The 27,774-nt window shown below is 40.5% G+C and overlaps 1 protein-coding gene across 1 annotated transcript in view; it reads right to left on the reverse strand.

Moving 5' to 3' along the window:
- Positions 1-27,535, reverse strand: part of cpt1a2b (carnitine palmitoyltransferase 1A2b) — a 63,205-nt gene extending 35,670 nt beyond the window's left edge. The window contains exons 1-12 of the mRNA XM_039825041.1: positions 27,343-27,535; positions 19,954-20,096; positions 18,185-18,324; positions 12,985-13,150; positions 11,983-12,084; positions 10,092-10,229; positions 9,449-9,526; positions 7,598-7,705; positions 6,526-6,613; positions 5,723-5,918; positions 2,193-2,381; positions 1,027-1,132 (exon numbers count right to left, since the gene is read on the reverse strand). Coding sequence (XP_039680975.1) covers positions 1,027-1,132; positions 2,193-2,381; positions 5,723-5,918; positions 6,526-6,613; positions 7,598-7,705; positions 9,449-9,526; positions 10,092-10,229; positions 11,983-12,084; positions 12,985-13,150; positions 18,185-18,324; positions 19,954-20,094 — 1,452 coding nt within the window. The 5' untranslated portion in view covers positions 20,095-20,096; positions 27,343-27,535. The remainder of the gene's footprint in view (positions 1-1,026; positions 1,133-2,192; positions 2,382-5,722; positions 5,919-6,525; positions 6,614-7,597; positions 7,706-9,448; positions 9,527-10,091; positions 10,230-11,982; positions 12,085-12,984; positions 13,151-18,184; positions 18,325-19,953; positions 20,097-27,342) is intronic.
- Positions 27,536-27,774: the final 239 nt, after the last annotated feature.

Below are 27,774 nucleotides of genomic sequence, written 5' to 3' on the forward strand. Positions count from 1 at the left end.
AATGACTCTACCCATTAGTTTTTAAATATCGCTATTATTGGTTCTCTCTTTTATACAGAGACCCCAAAAGGTCACAGTGGGACTTTCTGGATGGACACACATTCATGCATACATTTCCTGTGCGTGCTTCTTTTCATGGTAAACCACTGACAATGGAATAAATGACTAACTGCACAGTTAGCGCTTCAGCAGGCCCACATGGTGGTCGTTCTTATAACTCACGGCACCCACACCATCAGCATTGGACATACAATGCTGCATTTGTGTCATGCTCTTTGCATCACTGTGTGGGTGCATCACATATTAAATGATGCACTTATGCAATTAAGAAGTTGTCATCTTTTTTCTGATGTTCAATCAATCAATACTTCATTCAGCTATAATTTTCATTGTTGGAATGACAAGCATGGACCTCACTGGCAGAAGTATACAGATGAATGACGTACTGAGTGTTTCCCAGCCTTTTCAAAGCATCGGTCAGATGAATTCCAACAAACAACTATCTGTCTGTGGGATCCATTTTTTGATGACCAAAATACGACTTCCTCCAGCTGTTATGGTAGTATAAAGATGGTAAGCAGCAGCTGTTGTGACAGCTACTGCGTCATTGTCATCTGGGCTGCTTTTTCCTTTCAGTATTCATTTTGTAAGCCTCCTCCTCTAAACAAAGCCATTTCTCGGAAACTGGTCTCTCACTGCCAATACCAAGTGCTGCACGTCCACTAATGAGAAACCGAGTGTGATGGATAAATGCTAGTACATTTTTAAATGTAAAAGCATTTGTACAATCCATGGTATGTCAACATAATCTTACTTTACTTTTACTTAACTTTGTATTTCTTGCACTTTAGCTAGGTTACTGTATACACTTGACCAGTTTGTTTTCTTACTCTTATTTTTTGCCGTAAAGTTGACTGTGAGCAACTGCAACTTAACAATTTCCCTGAGGGGATCAATAAAGTATTCTGATAGTAAGCAGAAATTCAATTCAATTTGAGAGACAAACGGAAGCCCTCGAACACCCACCTCCCAAAGGTGAGCCACTGTCGGTGCATCAGCCCAGGAGTGCTCAGCATTTAGTCCACTTTTCCCATTCTTGTAGATCACAATGGAGAAAGATTTATCAAACCACCTGAGGGATGACAGAAGAAAGACGGAGATATGGCTGAAACGTGAGAAAAGGTTACCTGTATGTACAAAAGAAAAACAGCTTGGGATTTAGGAAACTGATAAAGAAATGTGTACTAATTTATTCAAACCCTCAGGTTATATTTCAATCAAAAAATAGATGTGCTGGGTGCCCGGATAGCTCAGTTGGTACAGCGGGCGCCCATATATAGAGGTTTACTCCTTGACGCAGCGGGCCCAGGTTCGACTCTAACCCTCTGCTGCATGTCATTCCCCCTCTCTCCCCTTCCATGTCTTCATCTGTCCTGTCAATAAAAGCCTAAAAATGCCCCAAAAAATAATCTTAAAATAAAATAATCTTAAAAAAAAAATCAAAAATAGATGTGCAAGTCAACATTTTTTCCAAATTCAATTTAACAATGCTATAAATTTATGTAGGGGAAGTATTGCTCCCTATAGACTGAGTAGGTAGAGAAGATCTTGCATAGGTTGGCTGCAATGGATTTCAATAATAACAATTTCTCAACAACTTGTGCAGATTAGCAGACAACACAAGGAAAGACATCTTTAAGCAAATTGCCCCCTTAGAGTCTACAGCCACGCTCGCTGCTCTGTGAGGATGTGATATGCATCAGCATGCTCACAATGACCTAATGCTTTCACTTCCACAACTCTGCACTGGAGTTCAAGGGGAATCCTGCCATAAATACTTTTGGGATAATTCTGCCAATGTGGGTATTTTTCTAAAAACGCAATGTTTTTAATTTATAAAATGTAAAAAAGACAAAGTGTACTTCCTGTCTGTCAATAGTTTAATTTATCTTAAATATCGATTTCCTTTATTAAAAGCAGTTGTAGATTGATTACTGAGAAAAGTTGATCATTTCTAAAGATATACCATTTAGTATTACAGGGTGTTATTTTGGAATTCAAAAGGCAGTCCAAAGTGGTGCTGAAGAGATACCAGTGGAACGAGATAGCATAACATATCTCTGGTTGCCATGTCAAGGCCCCATATGGTTTCTCAACACCCATCTAGTTTCTTTCCTGTGTGTCCCCCTCACCTATCGTAACATTTCCCATGCAGTATGGACTTTGCATAGCGGTCCAAGTTCCCTGCTGGGTCCTCTCCCCTCATGCCTTGCTCTTCATCGTCCAAGGTGACGAAGAAGGCCGCCCTCTCGATGGAATCCAGGGATCGCTTATTGATGCCGGAGCTGAAGTACTGCTTCCTCATCTGAGCCCACGGAACCCTAGATCACAAAATAAACCACATTTCTCAATTGTCCAAACAGCACAGGCTAAATAAATGATCTTAAAAGAACAGGAAGTTCATGGAAGAGGAAACTGCAGATGTCCTTTATGATTAAGATGATGGATTGAACTTTGAGATTTATTTGGCCTTATTTAAAAAAGGAGCTAATTACAAAACTGCATCCTCCCTTTGACATGATAATGTGTTCATCCAACTGGCAAGACAATCTAAGAAGACTTGACATGTTGCAATCAACTGGAGTGAAGTTTGCACACTGTCATGTTTGTTAAAAAAATACTCATGGAGGGGTGGCCTCTAGCTCACCCAGTAGGAGCGTTCGCCCCATGTTGGCTGAGTCCTGCAGCGGCACAGGGTTTGATTCCAACTTGCTGCCCTTTGCTGCGTGTTGTCCCCCATCTTTCTCCTCCTTTCACATCTATCCACTGTCACTACATAGTAAAAAAGGGAAAAGCCCAAAAAATAATCTTAAAAAAATAAAAAATAAAAAGAACTCATGGGGGAAATAAAATATTTATTTTTAAAACATTTGCATAGAAACCCAGTTACGAGGTTTGCTATGACGTGGCTCCAGGGATGGCAACGTCAGTCGGCTGGTCCATTCACCCCTCCCTTTGGTGTCAAGACTGAAATATCTCAACTACTTCTTTTTTTTGTACAGACATTTATGCTCCCCAGATGATGAATCCTATAGACTTTAGGGATTCCCTGACTTTTTTCATCTGTTGCATAAGGCCATGTTTAGACGGAAACGATCTGAAGAGCAAACTCAAAAGTGGCATTGCGTTCTCACTTTTTATTCCGCGTTTAGAGGAGGGTTTTGGGGGGGAAATCTGCGTGCATATGGTGATGCAAAAGTGTGTGAAATTCGATGTAGTATGCACACCAGGCGGCTAGGTGGAACCTTCCTTCTACTTCTCTCCCTAGTAGCGCGAAACCAAAACATGTTGAAGCGAACAACAAAAGCTTGTCTGGAAAGACGAGGAGGTGGAGTTGCAGGTTTTTGTCTGATGATGAGCCACAGCACAGCACCCACGGGAGCACTACCAATACCATGAGCCTCGCTTCAGCCGCTGCTTGAGAGCGAGAGGCAGCGGGCAGACGAGGCTGAAGCAGACCCTCCTCTGCCCGCTGGCTGCTGCCACTCGCTCTCTCGCTTTCTCTTCATCCGCAACGTTGTAGCCCACTCTGGCTCAAATGAATAGCCTACATATCGTCATCGTACTATAACAACCTTATCCACAATGTCGAAATCATTTCAATATTGAGCCATTACATTGAAAATCTTTTAGATAACAGGAGCCTATAATTTCTGAAGCCTACTGCGTAACAACAGACTACCTGGACGCCTTTTCTCGTCTCTCTCCACACCGCTGTCTTCAGACTTTTGCGTTTTTACCCTTTGACCAGAGGTGTCAAACTCAGTTTCCCAGAGGGCCAGACTGGAGAATGAGAATCACATCAAGGGTCAGACATGTAGAGTTTATTGACATGCTTTTATTTAAGAGAAAAAGCTAAATATTTGGACTGTATTTTTGCATGGCTCATATACTGTAGTCTTCTCACTTACATTTTGGGCCTCATAAAGCCCCAGACAGGCAGGGACAAATACGTTGAAAAAAGTGCCAAAGAAGTTGGAAGAAGGCCGGAAAAAAGCGTCAAAATTGTCTAAAAAGTGCCAAAAACATCAGAAAGTGCCAAAAACATCGTAAAAGCACCAAAAACTTCCGGAAAAGTGGCAAAACACTGAGTAAAGCGTAAAAAACTTTAAAACAAAGTGCATAAAGCCTTGGGAAAAAAATAATAATAATAAAAACGCATAAACCACCGGAAAAGGCGAAAAAATGTCAAAAAAAAGCACCAAAAACTTTGGAAAAAGAGAAAAAAAACTAGGTGGGCCTAAATTTATTGGAACCTAAATTGAAATGCGGGCCGGATCAAACCTGCGAGGGGCTGGATTTGGCCCTCGGGCCTTGACACATGTGCTTTAGACGCTAATGCCACGGTGGAGTGGATTCACTTTTTTTGCGTTTTTTAAGCCCCAAAAACGACATTGGCGTATAAACGAAAGGCGCATCCGATAAAATATTTTTTCGTTTTCACCCGCGAGCGTCATCGTGTGAACAGGGCCTAAAATATCAAATAGTGAAAAACCCTTTTATCCCACAGTTGTAATTTTAAAATAGTTTTTCAATTGTTTTGGTAAAATCATTTCTCACATTTGAGACGCTGGACCCAGCAAATATTTCTTTTTATTATATTTCTTTTTAAATATATTATTTTTGCTAGATAAATTAGGTGAGAGGAGACCTTTATGAATATGCTTTGCAGAGATTTAAAAACCAAAATGCTCAATCACTGAAAACAGATTGGAAACTTGTAATATCTGTATCACAGATGAGAGGAATTCTACTATGCACGCAAGCACATAATACTTATAACAATATGAGGTTATAAAGCAGCAATATATAATCTCAGGTTGTTTTTGTTTGTTTTACAGCAATGCAGCTACCAGCTACTGATGAAAACCGACCACAGGAGATATTTTTAGCTATAACTATCTAAAAGTTATATATACTATAGTAAAACTAGAATATTTGTTAACATCCCTATGAGCAAGTTTCAAATCTCCACCAGTTGGACAAACACAGAAACAAAGGGTTGCCTGGATAACCTCAGTCTACAAGCAGATCATGATTTAGAAAATTACAGTGATGTAAAGCAGAAGGGATTTGGGCTCAAATTTATCTTGCATTATAAATCATTCGATTATGTCATGTGTTAAATTCAGTGGATTTTATTATATTTACAGTACAGGCCAAAAGTTTGGACACCTTCTCATTCAATGAGTTTCCTTTTTATTTTTATGACTATTTACATTGTAGATTCTCACTGAGGGCATCAAAACTATGAATGAACACATATGGAATTATGTACTTAACAAAAAAGTGTGAAATAACTGAAAACATGTCTTATATTTTAGATTCTTCAAAGTAGCCACCCTTTGCTTTTTTATTAATAAGGGAAAAAATTCAACTAATTAACCCTGACAAAGCACACCTGTGAAGTGAAAACCATTTCAGGTGACTACCTCATGAAGCTCATTGAGAGAACACCAAGGGTTTGCAGAGTTATCATTATCATTAGTTATCATTATTATATATATATATATATATATATATATATATATATATATATATATATTTTTTTATATATATATATATATATATATATATATATATATATATATATATATATATATATATATATATATATATATATATATCCAGCCAGAGCATACCCCCACCCTATCGGTCCTACCTGTCTCCAGCAGTAAGAGCTCCCAGTTTCTCCTCTCCAGGTTGCGGGGGAGAAGGGTCATCCAGGATCCTCTGGATCTGGTGCTCGATCTCCCTGGGCGACAGCAGCCGGCCTGCCGTGTACACCCACAGGCGGAAAAAGCGACCCTTGTGGTACACTGCCACAAACTCGCTGTCCTGCCAGTGCTGGAGCACATCTGCGAAGGAAAGGAGGATTATTCCACTGGCAGATCAGACATTTCCATCATCTGCTTCATTTTCTCCAACAAGGACACATTTTCATGAAGCTTGTTTTCCAATGTAAGTAAGTAAAGTTTATTTATGTAGCACTTATTCACAGACAGAATACTGTACATTAAAAGAAAGCACAACAAATCCCCTTTCTTTGTGTTGGAACTCTAAACTCCAGAATGCTGTGTGGACTAGCCAGACCCTTTTCCTGTGGAGGGGAGGGGGGGGGGGAAAAAAAAAAGAAAAAGAGAAAAAAAAAAAAAAAAAAAAAAAAAAAAAAAAAAAAAAAAAAAAAAAAAAAAAAAAAAAAAAAAAGGAAAAAAAAAAAAAAAACCTTTTTCATTTTATCAACAACCTAGACCTAAATTCACACCAAGATTTCTGTAAGATGAGACATACACAGAATTCCATCTAATACACATTAACTATGCGAGCTGCTGTATGTGTGCTATGGGAACTGCTGTACGTGTTCATGTGTGTGTGTTCGTGTGTGTGTGTGTGTGTGTGTGTGTGTGTGTGTGTGTGTGTGTGTGTGTGTGTGTGTGTGTGTGTGTGTGTGTGTGTGTGTGTTACCAGTCTCAACTCCAGGTGTGCGAGTTGTGTTGAACATCCTCTCACACTGGGCTGCACACAGAGGGATGACCGTGCCTGGAACACGACTCTGACAAAGAGACACACATATCTATTATTAGTATTGTAAGACTCTCGTTGGCAGCAGAGCAGACAGTTGTTTAAGCGGTTACGTTTTTGCCATTTCTTATAATGTTAAATGAAAAGTATCAATATTAGCTTATTTTTGATGGATGCTTTAGGAATGTCATTTTGATTGCATTCATGCCAATAAAGCATTGCTGGGGACCCAAGGGAGGAAAGTGTCGAATGTGGTGAAATTTGATTTGGCCAGATGGTGGCACTATAACATCAAGCTTTAGGTTTTGGCCTTACCTTTTAAACCATAAGCCTTAAAACAAAATAGTTTTTTTCCTGGATTCTGTCAGACCAGACAAGTGTATCCATATAAGTCAAGCCCATTTACAGCGTGATGGACATTTTACATTGTGTTCAAATCTGTTTTTTTCGCTGCTCCTCCTACAAATTTTGAGCAATATTCTTTCATGTGACAATATTTTCTCTTTGCTCTGTGGACCTGTGTGTGTGTGTGTGTGTGTGTGTGTGTGTGTGTGTGTGTGTGTGTGTGTGTGTGTGTGTGTGTGTGTGTGTGTGTGTGTGTGTGTGTGTGTGTGTGTGAGAGAGAGAGAAAAAGGGACAGACAAGTCATATTTCCTCAAGAGACTTATCAGACTTCCAGACTTAAAATAGGCTTTTTTTGCTCACTGTAAAAAAAGATTGTCTCTTAACTGACCGTATCCATTGATTTAAGCTCTGGAAACCAATAGCCCTTGCTTATAGGGATGTCCGAAACCAATTATTAGTAGTTAATGAAATAATAATAATAATAATAATAATAATAATAATAATAATAATAATAAGTCTATCCCTACTTGCTTACACGCTCTAAATGTTACCACACATCAAGATAGATTAGTTGGATAATAAAGACATTACAGCTACACCGTCTCGTTCCAGACCCCTTGCAAACATACCATCCTTCCCACAATGCGCACACAATTCAAAACATTCTTACCGGTTTGAGTTCCTCCCGGTTGACCTTTCGGCGGTAGAGCATCAGGGCTGTAATGGTGTTGCCTGCCCTGGCCGCCTGCAGCGCTGTCGGCGTCACATACAGAAAGTCCTGGCACACAAAACATTAGGATTTAAAGACAAATATAGGCTCTCAACAGCTATGATTTCAAAGACATGAGAACAGATGGAAGTGTGGAAAGTGATAAGTCTCTAATCTAACTGAAAACAAGAAATAAGGGAGGATTGTTATGGGAGCTACAGTAATCACTGAATAGTTCGAAGCTTCCATCATAACTTGACCACCAGCGGTGGCTGCGGACGGTTGTTTGGGACTCGTGTGACCCAAACTGTAGTGGCATGACTATGGGAGGCTAAGCATCTGTAGCTCTGTGTATTTTGGTTGCTTTTGTATTTTTAAACAGTATTTTTAAAGTATTTTTCATGTCACAGAAACCACTGAGAGTGAATCTTCGGTCTGACTCAGTTTTAAAAAAATAAATAAAAAAAGATGCTTTCATCCATTTTAAAGGTGCAATATGTAATATTGTGTGTAATACTGGCAGCTAGCGGTTAAAATAGTTACTGCACTACCAATTCAAAATACTGGACAGTCGTTTCCCCCGCCCCATCCTGCCCAGACTCGAAGTTCACGGGGGTTGCCAGGCTGAGACCGCAGCATTCACAACAACGTTGCTAGACGCTTTTCTCACATAGCCAGACATTACTCCACAGCACAGCAGAGTAGCTAACGTTAGATGCTGGCTATATTGACAGTCATAAAAGCCCGTGCTCAAGCGGAGCTCTGTAACCAACTGACAGACACACTTTTTCGGCTTAAAATTACAGTATGAACCGCTAAAAACACAACAACCTCACCGTCCTCTCCACACGCCAGTCAGGCACACTTCCTCGGCTTAGAATTACAATACGAAACGCTAAAAATACCACCACCTTACCGACGGAACACACTTCATTGGCTTAGAATTACGGCAACAATCGCTAAACACACTGCAAACTCACAGTCCTCTCTTTCCGATTTACAGCCCCCCTCTCGTGGCTTAAAATAACTCACCGTTGTCGGCTCCAGCCGCTGACGAGGCTACACGCTGTAAACAGCCATGGGCTGCTTGCCTGGTTCTCCGGTAACGTTAACAGGTAGCAGGGTTAGCATGGCGGCGTTAGCCAGGACCAGTCGGGATCACTTTACTGGCTGTGTCTCAATTGTTTTTGCGAGTAACCAACTCGGGTACTCTAGCTATATAATTCAATGTGAGAACACAAAAAATGCCCGTCCCTAGTAGCTGTGATAAATTAGCCTGAAGCTAATGCTTACCGGTTCAGGAGAAAATAGGCCAACTCTGGTCCTTTTTGGGCTCTAAGCTGTCTCCATCTTTCAAATACATCTCCATTATTTACCAGGGGTTGTTTATGTCTCTGGTCACGCAACTGTTAGAAACATGCAGTTTTCTTTTTTAGGTCGGGTAGAATCTATCTCCATTGATCCTGTTTGTTTGTTTGCTGCTTTCATGGCTGTACTACCGTTACAGCTGTAGCGCTGGGTTTACGTTTTTACAGGTATATCTGGCAACCCGGCCGCTGTATCAACTGGGGCCGTTGATAACAACACACAGGCCAAAACATAAACATAAATTCCGTCACGGAATGTAAATTTCAAAAAGAAAAAATACTGAAATTAGCATTGTTGTCAGAAAAGATAGTATTTCAGTTTAACATGTTTCCTTAATATCTGATGAGGCATTGGTGTCATTTTTGGATTTATTACAGTACAAATATTACATATTGGACCTTTAACTCAACTAAGCTTTAAGACTGTGAAAATGCAGCTGGTTACCATGCCATAGTAGTTACTGTTGACCATAATGGGACCTCGGCTCCTCAAGTAGATGTATTCCTCCCACCAGTCGCTCACCTGGAACCACAACAGGACATTCAAGTTTTTCACTCAAAACAAAACAACGCCCTTCCTGTACACTTGAGAACTGGTACTTTGTAGGGAGTGTTTAAAGTATCAAATATCAAATCACTGATTATGGAGCAAGTTAAGGGGCTGGGTATTAGGCAGAATGTGCACAACTGTAGACAAAAGCAAAATGTCAGAAAAATAGTAGATTACTTTCATTATCAATCGTTGTGCCATTTTATTTTCATGATTAAAAATAAGAAAAAGAAAAAAATATCACTTTGTCTATGAAATCTCAGAAAAAAGTGAAAATAGCATGCGCATTTTCGTGAAAGTGACTTCACAGTCCAGATACAAAGATATTCAGTTTGCTACAATAACAGACTGAGAAAACTAGAAAATATTAACATTTAAGAAGCTTATGTTGGAGAATTAGATGCATACTGATTAAAAAAAAAAAAAATTATTCAAACCTTCCACTGTTAAAATAGCTGCCGAAACAATTTCATGTCGATCCACTAATTCATCATTCGACTAATGGTTTCAGCTCGAGTGTGTGACTGAGTACACTTACATAGTTGGTGGCCCACAGAGCTTTGAGTTTCAGGTAGCGTTGCAGGCGGTTCCCCAGGTTAGACTCAAACTGATTGGCCAGTTCAGTCATCCGCTTATACCCTGGATCAGTCAACAGAGGGCGCACCGACTCCAGGTACTGAGAGAGAGAGAAAGTTAACATCAGAAGAGAAGCTGGTAGTCCTCCTAGGAGAAGGGACAGCAGCCCCACTGGCAGCTAAATATGTATCTGCCTGCCACAGTCTGAGGGACTCACCACTATAACATTGTACAAAACTGTTAAGTATTACATTGTGTTATGTAATTGTTTTGTAATGTAGTATGTTTTTGACACCTACTGTATGCATTTTCTGTAAACTGCTTTGGCAACAACATTTCTTTGTTCATGCCAATAAAGCAAATTGGGGAGAGAGAGAGAGAGAGAGAGAGAGAGAGAGAGAGAGAGAGAGAGAGAGAGAGATCCACCATTTCATTTCTTCATTTAGACCAGAGATCTTCAACAGGGGGTCCGGGGCCCCTAAGAGTTACTTCAGGGGGGACCACCAAATTCTTATATAAGTTGTTCATTACAGAAAAATACTTCGCACATTTATAACATGAGACAGGTGCGTCGGAGGGGGATAAGTAAGTCAAAAGTTGCAAAGAAACTCTTGCACACTGTCTAACTCCCTATCTCTGCTTCTCATCATAGAAAGCTTACATTTAGGGAGGGAGTCACGGTGCACCCCCTCCCTATAGACCTTTTCACAGATGTAAAACAAACAAACAAACAAACAAAAACATTCTAAATGGACCCAAGTTGATTTCCTGTTGCAGTATATGTGAATGGCATCAACTGACAGGAAGTTAACAAGGGGCCAGGTTGTTGTCTACGCTGTTAAAGTTTTAGACTGCCGGGGGACTTCCTTTGACACACTGAGCTCCTCTCTCTTTTCGTCTGTGGGCAAATGCTTGTTAGTAACTTAGCTCTGTGGAGCTTGTTCACCGGAGCCCTTATGCTTTCTCGCCCCGCAGATTTTTCCATGGATTAGGGTGGCACCTAAATCATGGTTGCAGCTGTCGCCGTGGTCCTGCTAGGCGCCATGCTACACCCTTCTATGCCCTGCAGAGCCCTGTAATGCAGCGCAGTGCCCTACTAGGCCCTGCTACGTCATGCTATGTCCTGCTACACCCTGCGTATTTATTGTAACTGTAATTGCCACTATTCATCATACAAGAGCCTGGGTCTGTCCGAGGTTTCTCCCTAAAAGGGGAGTTTTTCATCGCCGCTGTCACACTAAATAATTGCTCTTGGGGGAATTACTGGAATTGTTGGGTCTTTGCAAATTATAGAGTGTGAGCTAGACCTACTCCATCTGTAAAGTGTCTCGAGATAACTCTTGTTATGATTTGATACTATAAATAAAAATGAACTGAATTGCAAAACATAAATGCATTAGTAGGCAACATTTCGGTACTAGAAAATTAATTAAGGGAGTTTCTTTTGCAATTTTTGAAAGTGTTTTCAAAAATTAAAACATATATCCAACATATATGTAAATCAGCCTATTTGTGAAAAAACACATTGATGATATACTTACACATTGATGATAGACTTACTGGCCTATAGGTAAGATAGTCACTAAGGCAGCCATCCACAGATCCAGTTCATACCAAGAATTATCTGTGCCACATGTATAGCTAACATGTATGTTAGACTGCCCACATGTTATCATAGGCCCAGTTTAATAACTGCAACTCAACTTAATTTTATACAATATATGTAGTAGGGGGGTCCATGTTGAAGACCCCTGGTTTAGACCATTAAATATGATATACTATATACATAGATACTGTATACAAGTGTGTGCCCATGAATATGTTTTAGCATGTGTACACGTGTGTCCGCTCACCCTGCTCAGTGTTTCTTTGATGGCAGGAACAGGTAAGATAGGCAGAGAGGTTTGATAGCTGTACAGCAGAGGCTTCCTGCTCGATAACAACCTCAGCAGAGTCTGAGAGAAACAGAGAAAGACAGGAGGTTTGTGACATTTTTAGAAACCCTTGTATAGAAGGCACCACATGTATGTTTACAATTTCAACATACTGTACTGGGATTAAAAGCAAGACGTTAGCTACCATGCTGTTACAATAACCGCTAAACAAAACACAATTTTGCGTCCACGAACCAAAACGTCTGCAGAGCAGCCAGTTTTTCAATTTAACAAAAGAAGAAAAAAGAAGTGATTATTATCATATCCGTGTCTCAAGCATTGGAAAAGCTAGAGCAGATAATAAATTAACACTCAAAAAATCTAAAGCTGGCAGTGTCCTTAAACAGCAATGTGAAACAGATAAAATGACAGTTTTGCCAGTGTCCATTTTTCTTTCATCTAGTCATATACAGTGTTGCTTATACTTCACATTTGAGAATTAATATTATCAAGGTGGAATGTAGCCGGTGTGTATGCGAGGTAGAGAGTCAGCGGCGTTGTAAGTGTCTAAAGCTACAGTTAGCAAAGTGCAGGTACCACACCCAGACTACTAAAGAATGACTCAGTTTTATGTGCTCAAAAGTAATGTCTGTTTACATTAGTCATTCCTTGTTCCGCTTGCATGTTCCTAGTGTTTGACAGACCGGACTTTGAAGGGAAGCTTTCACTTTTAGTTGGCATAGTAAACAATTATGCGTTTCCCACTTCCTATCTGCATCCCTCACAGCATCATGGCATATGAATGCCACAGAAGCAGACGACAATCGTAACTGCCAAAAACGTAAGAGAATGTAACTTTGAGAAGGTCACAAAATACAATTACCACTAAACAAAACACAATTTTGTGTCCACGAACCAAAAACAACGTCTGCAGAGCAGCCACAGGGTGGAGCTGTGATAACAAGTAGAAGCATGGCTTACCACCCAGACTTTGGTGGTGTTGGAAACCCTGCCGTGCTGCTCGAACATCCACTGGTGGTAGGAGAGAAGCAGTTTGAGGCAGAACCTGAGCGCGAGGATGAGGGAGAGCCACAGCAGAGTGCTAAAGACCAGCACAGACAGCATGGTCTGCTTCTCGGCACTAAGACTGGACAGAAGAAGGGAGACAGAACAATTACTGGCTATGTAAATACAACAGCATGTCTGTCAGTGCTAACATTTTCAGCACATCCGGAGACATTTTTTGATTTGACCTGGAGATTAAACCAGGACACAATCGAAAAACACATTGTTTTCTGACTGAAGGTAGCTAGTATTAAACTAATGGTCAGGCACAATAGGTCCAATTGTGGGATGTTAAGCTCATGTGAAGTACAAAAACACTAAGAATTAAAAGAGAAGTATGTTACACAATTCATTAGCGTATGATAGGATAAAATGCACCTGTAAATAGGTCTGCAAATATCCTGTTAAACAGATTTTAAATACCACAAATACTACTGTAATCTGTCCAAATGTATGCACCTTTACAGCAAGCAGACGGCAGATAATTCACAATGCACGCGGTAATGACACCAAAACTGGTGCTGGGACAGCAATCTGTTATGGTAATGAATGCAACTTATTTAGTAAGAAGTAAAAATTCAGTAAGTAAGTAGTGCTATCGCAGCTAGAGGGGGGAAAAAAGCTTAAAGCAGAGGTTTTGAAGTGAAGGTGACAGCTGGTATTCAGAACACAGCATGTGAGGAAACATAAGTAAACGCTACGAAAGTGCAACAGCAACATCTGCTGGACCAATGAGGAAGAGATGTGTTTTTCCCACTTTCAGAATCACACAAAGCAGGAAAAAGAAAACACAAATGTAGAAACCGGAGTATAATACTACGTGGTTTGAACAGCAGAACACAATGAGACAAAAAAATATTCAGATAAATGCATGTAGAATGTATTAGGTTAGGGCTGGGCAATATATAGATATCATGACATGAGACTACATAATACATTGTCTTAGCTTTTGGATTTTGTAATATCAATATATGGTGTGGTCTTTTCCTGGTTTTAAAGGCTGCATTACAGTAAAGTGATGTCATTTTACCAGACTGTTCTAGCTGTTCCATCATTTGCCTTTACCCACGTAAGTCATTATATCCACATTTTTGATGATTATTTATTGAAAATCTAATTGTAAAAAATATTTTGTCAAACTCAACCCGACAATATTGTCACTACATCGACATATTTGGTCAATAATATCCTGATATCTGATTTTCTCCATATTGCCCAGCCCTGTGTTAGGCATTAGATTTTCCTTTTATAGTGGCAATGGTATATATCCATAAACAGAAGCCACCAACAAGCTAATATTGATTTAGATATGGAAAGTCGCATTTCTAGTTTCAAGTTAGTTCTCACCCTGGCCACCATGCCTTAGGGGAGACGCTACCAGTCTATCAGAACACCAACCCCCAGACTAAATCAACAGTTTCTTTCCAAAAGGCCATACTGACACATAATGACTCTGTTCCCCTATTTTTCACATTATTATTATTATTAGTGTTTTTACAATTCATTTTACTGATCTGTGCAATATTATAATATTGTATTATAACTTAGAACTGCGCAATTTATTTATTACCACAACTACCTGCCCTTGTTTTATGATGAATGTTGGCTGTTGAATGAATGTTGTTCTGATGTCCAAGATGGATGTCAGAGTTTCCCCCTAGCTTTATAAAAGATTTAGGTTCCTGTATTTGAAGGGGGGTTTAGAGGTCGTCACTCAAGAAAAGGTTTTTCAATTTAACAACAGAAGAAAAAGAAACCGAAGCAAAAAAAAAAAGCAGAAGCAAAAAAGAAGCAGTGATACTGTTCTGTCTAGGAGTTTTTGTTGTGTATGTGGGGTTTATGTTCTGCAGAGCAGGAACCTGCTGAAAATCAGTTTTACACTGAGTCAGGCCCGATGGTCTTTAATCTTTTCCTCTTTAATAAATATGAAAAATGAAATGAAATGAATTATCATATCCGTGTCTCAAGCATTGGAAAAGCTAGAGCAGATAATAAATAAATAACACTCTAGAAAAATCTAGAGTTGGCAGTGTCCTTATACAGCAATGTGACACAGATAAAATGATGTTTAGAGTCTCCATTACCTCCATCCTGTCCATTTTTCTTTCATCTAGTCATATACAGTGTTGCTTATACTTCACATTTGAGAATGATTATCAAGGTGGAATGTAGCCAGTGTGTATGCGAGGTAGATATTGAGTCAGCGGTGTTGTAAGTATCTAAAGCTACAGTTAGTAAATAGACTGGTAGGAAAGTAGGGGAGAGTTCAAGTGCAGGTACCACACCCAGACTACTAAAGAATGACTCCGTTTTAAGTAATGTCTGTTTACATTAGTCATTCCTTGTTCCGCTTGCATGTTCCTAGTGTTTGACAGACCGGACTTTGAAGGGAAGCTTTCACTTTAAGCTGGCAGTACTTTCAAGTATAACTCATCCAATACTGGATTTTTGAGGCAGATACCGATCTAGATTTTTTCTCTTTTTTTTTCTTCAAAAATATGTGCAGATTTGTTTTTTCGTTTTCTTTAAATAGTGACCAAGATAAGTGGGACATTTTACACTGGAAAAATAAACTCTCCAGTGCTCTCTGGTGGACAAACTGCAATTTATGGTTACTTTTTGCCAATATATCCACATCTTTTAGACAATAACAATGTGATGATATACGTATGATACAATAGAAAGAGTGAACAATTATGCGTTTCCCACTTCCTATCTGCATCCATTACAGCATCATGGCATATGAATGCCAGAGAAGCAGATGGCAATCGTAACTGCAAAAAGACTTAGAATGTAACTTTGAGAACTTCACAAAATATCAAAACAATCAGACCAGTTATTAAGGTTTGAAATTATATAATAGGAATACGAGAACCTTAAAGTTGTAATTTCTATAGACCGAACACTAGTCATCGTTGTTAAATTCTGATTCATGTATTTGTCATAGTTCCGTGTACTTACATACATAAAGAAAATGAAAAAAAGACAACACTCATACAGACGTGCGTAAGAATATGTAGACTCAAATTAAAATCACCTCTATACTGGAGTTATGAAGTTGCCGCAAGATAATGCCAAGATACTGCTGTAGACATTACCACTCCCAGCTGATCGTAAACAGGCTCTCACACGCAATGTGTGCCACAGAAGAATGACATTAAAAAGGCATGGATCACCAACTTCCTATCCAACATCTAAAGAAAGGTACATATAGAGGTTCCTGTGTTTCTGTCAAGGTTATTATAGTTTTGACTTTTTGTTTTCAAATTCAGTTTTAATTAGTTTTTAAAGCGAGTTTGATAGTTTAGTTTTGATTAGTTTTAGTCTTTTTTGTAATATGGGTTATTTGTCGGGGACAAAATAAAAAAGTATTGTGTTATAATAACTCAACAAAAACATAACATTTTAGAAATATGTATTCAACAGTAACACTGGTACATTAAATGTACATATGATGATGATGAGCACAAATATGTAAACAGTCTACACAAGACGCTGCAGTAAATGCAAAATGTGTTAGTAACTGTGCCAGGAAAAAACCTAAATAGCCAACGGACTAAAGAAGACTGACATCAACAGGTGTTTTGAACGTTTTGAAGTCAATCGACTCACACAGTTGTGTAGACATCCCAGTATCAACACACACATATTAACCCACGCTTCCTCCCGCTTTTGGCGTTCCTGCGCATTTACTAACCAGCAGCTATCGGGTCGCAGGTGAAAGCCCTCCTGTAGTGTTCCCTGTCCCGCTGTTGTCTCCGTCATGCTGCCTGGCCCTGTACCCATCCATCCATGCCCTGTACCCATACATCCATGCCCTGTACCCATACATCCATGCCCTGTACCCATACATCCATGCCCTGTACCCATACATCCATGCCCTGTACCCATACATCCATGCCCTGTACCCATCCATCCATGCCCTGTACCCATACATCCATGCCCTGTACCCATACATCCATGCCCTGTACCCATCCATCCATGCCCTGTACCCATCCATCCATGCCCTGTACCCATCCATCCATGCCCTGTACCCATCCATCCATGCCCTGTACCGGGGTTAGCTTCGGTTTCGTGGAAAGGGGGCTTTGCGTTCTCCTTGCCCTGTCACTGCTTGTTAAGGTAAGCTAGGTTAGCTTCCCTGTGTGGGCTTCTCAAATGTACTTTCAAATTCGTGGGATTTTTCCCCTTTAATAAATTGTCCAGATATTTTACCACCTTCCATTGTGAGGCACTTGCTTTTATCCGACATTGTCATAATCAAATAGGACTCTGCCGCTTTCTTCAGACTTTCGGTACCGCCATGCCAGGCGAGGGCATGCATGGGCGAGGGGCCCGGGCACGGACATGTTGTGTTCAATTTGACGTGGAATTTCGGAATTTCTTAGCCTGGGTAAACACTGACGAACTTCCGGCAAATTTGAGATTTGCTTTGCAAGTCAGTCTGGCGAAGAGCCCATTCAAACCCATTTCCAATGTCCCCAAAATCGAGGCACCAATCACAACCCCTGAGGCGGGCTTTACACCAATCACAACCGCTGAGGCGGGCTTTACACCAATCACAACCGTTGAGGTGGGCTTTATGCGACGATGATAGCGCAGCGACAGCGAGCAGCTTTTTGTTTACATTCAACATGACGGCTACCGAAGCGCAGTGTCACCTGGATCGTTGGTCTGATTGGTTGAAGGACTATCCAATTGCGCCCAGAGGCATTTGAGCGGCGTCCATTGGTGACGCCCCTTTGGAAATGAACTGTCAATGAACCTTTCCCAGACCCTTCTCAGTTACCACTGAGAAGGGTCTGGTGTAAGCCAGGCTAGGAATTTCTGGGTTCCCAGTTGGAAACTACATGTCTACGGCATAGACTGAATAAAACAGGTCTATGGTCGGAAATGTCAACTCTGAAAGATATAACGTTATTTGCTCTGTGAAAGACATTGACAACGAAGGACAGTTACTCAATAATTTTATTTAATTTAGTTTTGCAAACAGACATTACAGTTTTAGTTTTGGCTTTTTTGTTTTCATTTCAGTTAACGACAATGTTTTTTCCCCACCTAGTTTTCGTTATTTCGTTCATTTTCGTTAACGATTATAACCTCGGTTTCTGTGTACCTTAGTGGCAGGTGTTGCTGTATCTTGGTGATGAGCCCCATGCTGGGATCCGAGCGCATGTACATGGTGGCCAGGATCGCTATGACGACAAAGAGCCACGAGGAAGGGCTGGCAGGGTACACTCCCTTGATCACCCTGTTCTGTTGACAAAAGAAGAAACAATGGAAGGCATTGGGATCAGTGAAACATTTCTACTCTTTTACAATGAGCAAAACAGCTGAGAACAGAGGTTCCTTTTAGAAACAGTGGTGAGGTTCTTCCAGTCCAGAGTGAACATCTGAAAAACTGATGCTCCCTTTACATTTCCCCCCACGTGGATTTAACGTTTTGTCCAAAACATAGGACAACATGACATACATGTTCTGTATTCCACTTGACCCGACATTGTGTCTATTACTGACTCAATTCTTCAAACCCAAGATGTTTTACCAGCTGTGCCATTTCCTCAAATACCGTACATTCCCTGAAAAGGTAAACATGGCCCAATGGTATCTTTATAACCTTTCAAATCTTGACTGGAAAGTTTTCTGTGTGGGTTTGAACAATGTCTGGCCTCACAACTAAGGGTGACAGAAATTAAGTCACAATCTCGAAAATGGAGTCGTCGATGCTGCCACGCCCCCACATCACGTCCGGTCGGCTTGTCAAGCAGCCACCCAAGCCCCCCAGGAACAGAGTCATGTCTTAATGCAACCATGGGCTTAGCGGATTTGGAGAATCGTGACACCCCTACTCACAACATTCACTTGCATGGACTGGCAGGATAAGTAAAGAGAGAGAGACTTGTTTTTGAGCACAACACACATACTCCATGTCTATGTCATCCCAGCAGGGGCAAAATTGCATGTCAGTACATGTTAGGAAAGGCTCTTTATTGCCAACCTATACAGATGGGAATGTACTCCCTCCCTGTAATAAGCCTTTCTACGTTTAGCTCGCTTTTGCGCACAAATTACACCCCTACACACCTTCTCCGGGGGTGTAAGGATAGCAAGTTGTTGTTGCACAGACTTTAAAAATTCTCTTTGCAATTTGTGGTTTTTGACTATGTAAATAAAAGTAAGGGTTGTGCAATGAATCGAATTTTCATTGTGATTTCGGGGGGGGAGAAGCAGCGTTTGGTGAGCAAGAAGGGGAGAGCAATTTCCGTTGTAACCGTTTTTTTAAGTTCAATACATTTCCAAAAGTCAACGAGTAATAGGGTTTAAGAACGTGATTTCATATGGCAAAGCAGCCCGAGTCTTATAGTACTTACCAAATATCCATATTAAAATAATTACATTTCTAATAGCTTAAATCTTCTGTTAAGAAATACCATTGTGTCTGAGATGTGTCGGGTTACCCAACAAACAACAAAAATGTGATGTGCATCACAGACAGCTGTTTTAAGTTTAATTTGTCCTTTCACCTAATCATGTCTGGGCACCATGACTATAAGTATATAAGTTTTTTAAAACTTCACGCAGACAGCGTTTGCTGCGATATGATATTAATGGCGAGCTGAAAGCGGTCGCGGTCCTGTTGACGTTACACTTCCTCTTACTAGACAAGCAGCCACAACGGTGGTTTCTCTGCCCTGATGACTGACTGACAGGCTGAGCTTGCAAGGCACTTTTATTAACTCTGAGTTACTCTGAGTGAGCAGTTTTACCGTTTTTTTTTTAAATTTTGATAACCGTTTTGATTCACAATTTCTGACGACAGCATAAATATTAAATGTAAGGACAAGAACCGCACACACAAACGCAGCGATTTCCCATCATCCTCACCCTCAGGCGGCTGACTCGTTTCTTCCAGGATCGTACTCCCGACAGGTAGATCTGGTTCAGGGCCTGATAGGACAGCTGCAGGTCAATCCCCTCTGGCGTTATGGTAAACTGGAACGCCACTGCCTGGTGGGCCTCAGCCATCGCTATGGAAACACAAGTGAACAAAAATGTAAACACCAATATCACTCCTTGTATTAAGCCATCATGAATCGTTTGTTAGAGTTAAGACAGCAATGTCTACATTCAATTCATCTGCGTCGGGCCGAACAACGCCTCCAAGCTGTGATAGAATGACAACGTATGACGGCCTGTCGTGACCTGTTGCCTTTATGATGGTCACAAAGTAGAGCAATATAAAAGTTATAGTCACATGTTCACAATAAAATAGGCCCTTCTGGGTTGGCTGGCTGCACAACAGCATTTAATAACCTTTTTAATAATGAGTTTTATGCCATAACCGATCTAAGAGAGCTAGATTTCTAAGCCAGCAGGCAGCTCAGTGTTGTTGCTGTCTCTGTTGTATAAATGCTCTGTGTGACAATACGAGAGTAATTTAATGTGTCAGTGGAATGTTGTCGTCTCGCTGAATCATGCTGCAGCACCGTGGACACAGGGTGAAAGCTGCTCACGCTACGTTGTGTGTTATACAGCAGGTTTAATTAGAAGACATGCAACTTCAACCAAATATTGAAAAACAAAGCTCTGTCATTTCTTTGTTATCATTTAAAAAAAAAAAACATGTATCCAGGAAATATCAGGTGTCCTACATTCAGTATGAATAGGTCCTTAGAATTCGGAATTGGCAGTTGGTTTGTCAAGGTTGCCATGACAAATTCCTGCACTTTTATCGTGCAAGTGAAGCCGATTCTTCCATTAGGAGAGTGAACGTACTGTGTAGAGGTAAAGGATCAAACTTGCATGCCTCTTTGTGCGTTGATTTAGTGCGGCAATAGAAAAATACTAACCGTTCAGCTCAGGAAACACAGTGCTAAATGCAGTCAATATAATATATAGAGTACTGCCTGGACAGTTAGGTGTTGAGCAACCATCGCGTCAGTCTGACATGATGAATTATTTATTACTTATGAGCTACTAGCTGTGGAATCAAACTGGCAGCTAAACAACATGGAGAGTGCAAGTCACTAATTGGTAACAAGATGCAAACGCATGGCTAGGATATAGGCTAGACTATCCTCGTTTTTAAAACTCTGCACTATGTCAATGAATGTACATCCATTTCATCGGTCAACACGACAGCAGAGGTGAACTCTGTTTCAGTACAGTGTGAGTAGGAGAAATCCCTGAATCAATGTAAACCAAATATGTACTGTATGCATCTTTGTTTCCCTCCTGAAGAGATTCAAAAGTGATTCAAGCCATTCTTAGCTTCGCAAGTTTTTATTTTTCACAACACCCGGACATCCAAAAGTCTCAAAAGTAGTGCTTGAAGAGCAAAGGCTTTCATAGGAGCTCTTGATGACAAGCTAGGAATAGGCCTTTTTTTTCACAAAAACACGTCACAATAGGAAAAGCATCCATTTCAGGGTCCTGGTATTGTGCATGCTGACTCAATGTCACACCGTCTACGGCTTACTCATATACTTGAACAAAATGAAATAGAGCCATGGAGTTGTTTGGTTGGGCTGGGTACAGAATTCAATACTTTTTAGGCACAGACCGAATTGCCTTTAAATAACTGAGTATCAAAAAATGCCTCGTCATTCAATACCCAATTTCTAAACCTACGGAGTAAATCTCATCAGCATTAGTGAGCCAATAAGCATGTAGCATGCTTCTACCAACATCTAATAACGCTGCTGATTGGCTGTCTAACGTTACACGTCGTGGAGACAGGCAGGAAATATTCTGTTACACACAGAGACGGGGCTCACGTAGTAGGAGCTGAAACATAAATTAAGAGTTGCGCCATAATGTGCAATGTTGTAATTTATTTAGTTTTATGAAATTGGTATTGAAAAAAATATCGTTTAGGAAACCGTATCCAATCGTATTGGAATTTGGGCCGCTGCAAAGGACTCTACTGGGTGAGCTAGAGGCCGCACCAGGTATACATTAACGAAACCCAGCCCTAGTTATAAGTAACAACGGTGATTTTCCTAGTATGAAAAGTCAAAATGTCTGCTGTAAAAAAAGGCCTATAAGCTTTGCAGTAACCTCATTAACGTTTATACGAGTTTCATCTTTGTCATTTTACAACACAGATTACACAACGCAGATTCCACAATGTAGCTCAGTGTTTCCTTTAGGATTTTTTTTTTTTTTTTAGCAGTGGGGGCAGATCTGCTGTGTACATTTGATTTTTCTTGGCTTTTGGAAAAATAACTCCAAGGCTCGGTTATAGGGGAATTCAGAAGGAGGTGGCCCATTAATGCCGAGTAGCATAAATGCTGCTAGATGGTGCCCCTGTGGCCTCTTCCTTGACACATACACCTCTTTCATTGTAGGTCCGGGGGCGACAGAGAAAAATCAAATATCACAATTTTTATGACCAAATACATTGATAAATAGTCACCAATAATGTGGTTACAATGACTAAGTGGGTAAGGCAAATAATGAAACAGCTAGTAAGTCTGGCAAGTTTCAAAAACATCACATTTCTGTAATGAATTCACAAGACTTGTGTCATACAACGATATTACGATATCTAAACATTTTAGACGATATCTAGTCTCATACATCGATGCCGATATAGCAAATCTTGCCCAGCCCTATTTTGTTGGCTTGAAATCTGAAAGGTTTCCAATTTGGAGGCACAGTTTCAGTTTTCTTTGCCATATATCGTCTTGTCACCACAAAAGATGAACTTTCTAGTCTATCACAAGGTTTTAGTTTTAAGAGCTCCGCTGCACCTGAGCTTTACTCCGGATTTCCACCGGATGCAGAACGGCTGCGGACCGGCTCCGCTGCGTGCTCCGCTGTCCGTCAATACCCGCCAGGTCCGGCCTTGTTGCGGCACGGCTGCGGCCATGACTGACCGCTGTAGTCACGAGGACCCACGAGATCTCGCGAAGTCGCGTAGAATAGAACCACAAAACCAACAACAGTTTGTTTCCATCCAGAGGAGTAGAGGGGAAACAACTCTGGGCTGGGTTCTCAAGGTGTAGTGCAGGGAAATATGATCCGCCGTGAGCACGGTGTATTTTATTTTGAAAATTAACCAGATGTTTTATTTTGTTTCTGTACTCGACTTCCTGTCCCGCACTATCTGCCGTGTGCTGAATCGCTGCGGAGCTCTCCGGCATCCGGCAAAAATAGAAGATCTGCGTATCTGCTGCGGAGGGCTGCGGACCGCGGAGTCAGAACGCAGCCGGTCTGTAGTCAGTGGAAATACACACACTGACTTTAATGGAAACCCAATGACTCCGCCGCCGTTCCGGAGCCGTTCCGCAGCCGGTGGAAATTGGGGGTTAGAAATGCGCGGGGAAACGTAGCGTGTGTGGATGCCACCACACTATTTGAGTCAGAACACAGCGAAGCTATTGAGAAGTTGATTAGTTTATTGTCCCCGTGGAGAAATTGAGTTGCAGCGGAAATCACATTTCAGCCATTTTGGACAACATAAAGACAAGAAAATGAGACAAAAAGGACTATAATTTTTAGACACATAGACATCACTACACATAACATAAGACCAGGGCACTCATGGATGTGGGGGAGAGGAGGGTTCCAGACCAGCTGGGAAAACAAGAAGAAATAAAAAAAAATAGAAGAACAAAAACCTTGTTACCGTACAGGACCTTCATTAACTAAACTGATCAGGCACCACAGGGCGAGATCCATGAGTACTGCTTCGATGTGGGAAAGGTGCGGTGATAAAAACAGTCACTGTGCAGCAAGTTCCCCCCCCCTTTATAAACTATTAACGCTACTTCCCAACACTGCTTCAATACAAGTTGGAATTAGCGTTGTGACGCCGTTGGCAAAAGTTGCTGATGTAGGCCTCTTTGTAATTTGCCAGAAGGTGTCATAGTGACAAATGCCGATTCAAAACGGTTTACAAACAAACTGGTTTAGCCTCGTACACTGGACCTGTGGAACCAGAAATTGGCCCAACTGTATAATATTTATCATTCAGCCTCCAGCAGCAGCAGAGAGGGTGTTGCCATACCAATCTGTTACTGAGTGTACAGACGCATGACAGTTTTACCTCTGGCTTAGTAGGTTTTTTGCTCCTTTACTTCCTGTGACCAATTCAAAATGTAGACACATGGATGCAAACTAAAATGGAGCTTTAAGTCATTGCTGTGCTGCTCAATTTTGCTGGCCAAATAGATAATCACAACTCCGATGAAAAAAATAAAAATCTGTCAGGTCCAAAAGTTCAATTTCTCTAAAGCTTTTGTCAGTGTGCGACAGTGTGAGTGTGAGACAGGACAGGAAAGCATGAGAGCTCTCAGAGCGTTCTGTACTGTTAAACACGTAGAGTAATGCACAGCTGTTGCATATGAATGAGGCCTCTGTCACATAGTGGATGATGACACTCTATATACCGTTAAGTTCGGGTCAAACAGCCCTTTGAAAGTAGGTTAACATATACCTAATCTCTTGGAGGTCATGTTTGTGTTAGCTGTGTTTGCCGACCTCAATCATCTCTTCCCCTTTTCTCTGTATACCTAAGCAATTGATTGCTGCAATTTCACACAAGTGTGTGTGGTGTGTGGTGTGTGTGTGTGTGTGTGTGTGTGTGTGTGTGTGTGTGTGTGTGTGTGTGTGTGTGTGTGTGTGTGTGTGTGTGTGTGTGTGTGTGTGTGTGTGTGTGTGTGTGTGTGTGGCCTCTGACGCACTTTGTAACCATCTGTGATAAGCAAGGTTATTATAGTTTAGCATTTTTCATTCAAGTTTTTATTTCGTTTTGACTTTATTTTTTCAAATTCAGTTTAGTTTTTATTAGTTTTTAAAAGCGGGTTTGCTAGTTTAGTTTATATTTTTTGAAAATGCTTAGTTTTAGTTTTTATTAGTTTTAGTCTTTTTGTAATATGGGTTATTTGTCGGGGGCAAGATTAAAAAAAGGTCAGAAAAAGTATTGAGGAATAATAACTCAACAAAAAACATAATTTTAGAAATATGTATTCAACAATAACACTGGTACATTAAATGTACATATGATGATGAGCACAAATATGTAAACAGTCTACACAAGATGCTGCACTAAGTGCAAAATGTGTTAGTAACTGTGCCAGGAAAAAACCTAAATAGCCAACGGACTAAAGAAGACTGGCATCAACAGGTGTTTTGAATTTTGGTTCCAGTAAAGTTGCGAAATTTTTAAATTCAATCGACTCACACAGTTGTGTAGACATCCCAGTATCAACACACACATTAACCCACGCTTCCTCACGCTTTTAGTGTTCCTGCGTATTTACTAACCAGCAGCTATCGGGGCGCCGGTGAAAGCCCTCCTGTAGTGTTCTGTCCTGCGGTTCCCAGTTGGAAACTAGGCCTGTCTACAACATAGACTAAATAAAACCGGTCTATGGTCAGAAATGTCAACTCTGAAAGATGTAGGGCCTAACGTTATTTGCTCTGTGAAAGACATTGACAAAGACGAAAACTAAGGACTTTTACTCGATCATTTTATTTTAGTTAGTTTTGCAAACAGACATTACAGTTTTAGTTTAGTTATCGTTTTTTGTAAGGCCTCGTTTTTATTTTAGTTAACGACAATGTTTTTTCCCACCTGGTTTTCATTAACGATTATAACCTTGGTGATAAGGGGTATATAAATACTTTAATTAATTATTATTATTATTATTATTATTATTATTATTATTATTATTATTGAGAGGACCTACAAATGATTTACAGTCAAACCTAACAATTGTCCTTTCCTGAACCAAGCTATATTCCAGTCTTAACCCAAAAGCCAGATTGTTACCTTTATCTTGACCATGCCCAAAATAATCTAAACCCTAACCTACTTCTAACTTTAACTAAAAAGGAGTTGAGGTTTCCTTTAACGGTCCATGTTGCAATAAGGATCCAACATCAGCCGAGGTCTGAGCCTTGACAAGAGTTGAACAATAAGCACTTTTAATTTTTTTTGAAAAACATCCCTAGGTTCCTGTTAACATCGAGGTGGGGCTCTAGTCGGGGCTTACATTTGAAACAACTCATCCTGAGCTTCCTGTTAGTACGGTTACTCTTTAGGGCTTTCATTCTGAAAAAAAGCCCTCTTTTGAGTTTCCTCTTAGGATACATTTGATATATAGTCTATAACTCCGCTACAAGTAAAAAAAAAGTTATGTAGTGGAATCTAGTAGAAGTACTAATGGTGGTGTTTGATTCTACATCGGCAGGCAGACAATGTTGAAAAACAGGTTTTACTTGCCGGAGAGGAAAGGCAGGTGGCCTTTTAAAAACAGATTCAGGCAGTCAGACAGGCTCGGCGCGCGGACTGAAAGTGCGGCGGGAAGAAACGCGCGTGCACGGACACAATATTCACATATTCTTCATATTAGCTAGCTAGAGTCATAAATAAAGTCTACAAACTAAGACTATTGTTTATTCGAGGCACGTAAGGGGTTAAACTGTTCATAGGCGTAACACCCAACACGGTAGCTCTTAAAATATTGTTTGTTTGTTTTGGTTGTTAGTTTTCTTTTATTGGCCTAAGTTAATTTTAACGTTAGCCAACAAGAAATTAGCTCTAGCTACTATCTGCGGGTTAGTGTACGCAGTGCCGCAATTAGCTTATCTGGCATACTGCTTCTGATAGATAGATAGCCTTTCATATTCGAGAATACTTTAGGCTGGTATTTGTGAATTTGCTAACAGTTAATACGGCTAACGTTACATAGAATTTGCAAACATTTACTCGAATGTTCCGTAACGTTAGATAAGGTGCTGTCACAACTCCACGTAACAAACTTGTAATTTCACAAGTAATTAATAAGACCTAATTAGCTTAAACTGTAACTAACAACATAATGCAAAGTAGCAATAACAAATACGTGTGCAATCGCGAGGACTTGTTTAAATGTGGCTGAGCCCAAACCAGTTTCCTTGAAGGAAATAGCTAACGTTACGATGCAACCATGCTGCTCTCCATCACTGGCGTTCTATTAATTATGTTCCCGTGTGGGTGGAAAGAAACACCCACAGCTACCGAAACAACAAATACAAACCACAAACCCAACACACTTAAGTTGCACAATACTTTTGTGAAAGTAGGCATACGGTGTGTTAGCATACATGCACTGTAGCCAAGTGTTACATCCCTGCTATTCAAGACAGTGTTCCATTCATGCTCGACAACATACCCCACCCCGCGCCAAGCACAAAAGCCAAAAAGAGAGCAAAAGAATGCATTCAACTGAAAAAGTGGGCCAGGAGCTCGATGAGAGTTTATCAAACAAGACTCAAATTTACCTTAAGTATCTTTCGAAGAGCTTTCTCGGTGACAAGGTTGATACAGAAGAACGCCTAACGTCTGTTAGCACCCCTCCCTTCTTCTCAAGCGTGGCACACTGAGCGCACACCCAGTGAAAGCGAGCTTTTTGCGGACGGCCAGTGTCAGGATGCCAGCGATAGTATGAGTAGGAGAAGATGAGGCACTGGAAAAGAAGGGAGGCCGAACTGTCGCTGTGTAAATGTAGGCGTTAACTTTGACGCATGCGCTGTATGGACTATTTTACGATAAGATATGATGAGAAAGGATAAAATAAGGTTACTTTATCAAAGTGGCATAGTAGTACAAACATAATGTGAATTAAATATGATGACCAGAATCAGGCTGACCATGTATGTGCACACATACAAGGCATTTGACTCCGTTTCCGGACCAATTTTAACCCGAATTGT

The sequence above is a fragment of the Perca fluviatilis genome, chromosome 15 (genome assembly GCF_010015445.1).
Source record: "Perca fluviatilis chromosome 15, GENO_Pfluv_1.0, whole genome shotgun sequence".
Classification (NCBI taxonomy): domain Eukaryota; kingdom Metazoa; phylum Chordata; class Actinopteri; order Perciformes; family Percidae; genus Perca; species Perca fluviatilis.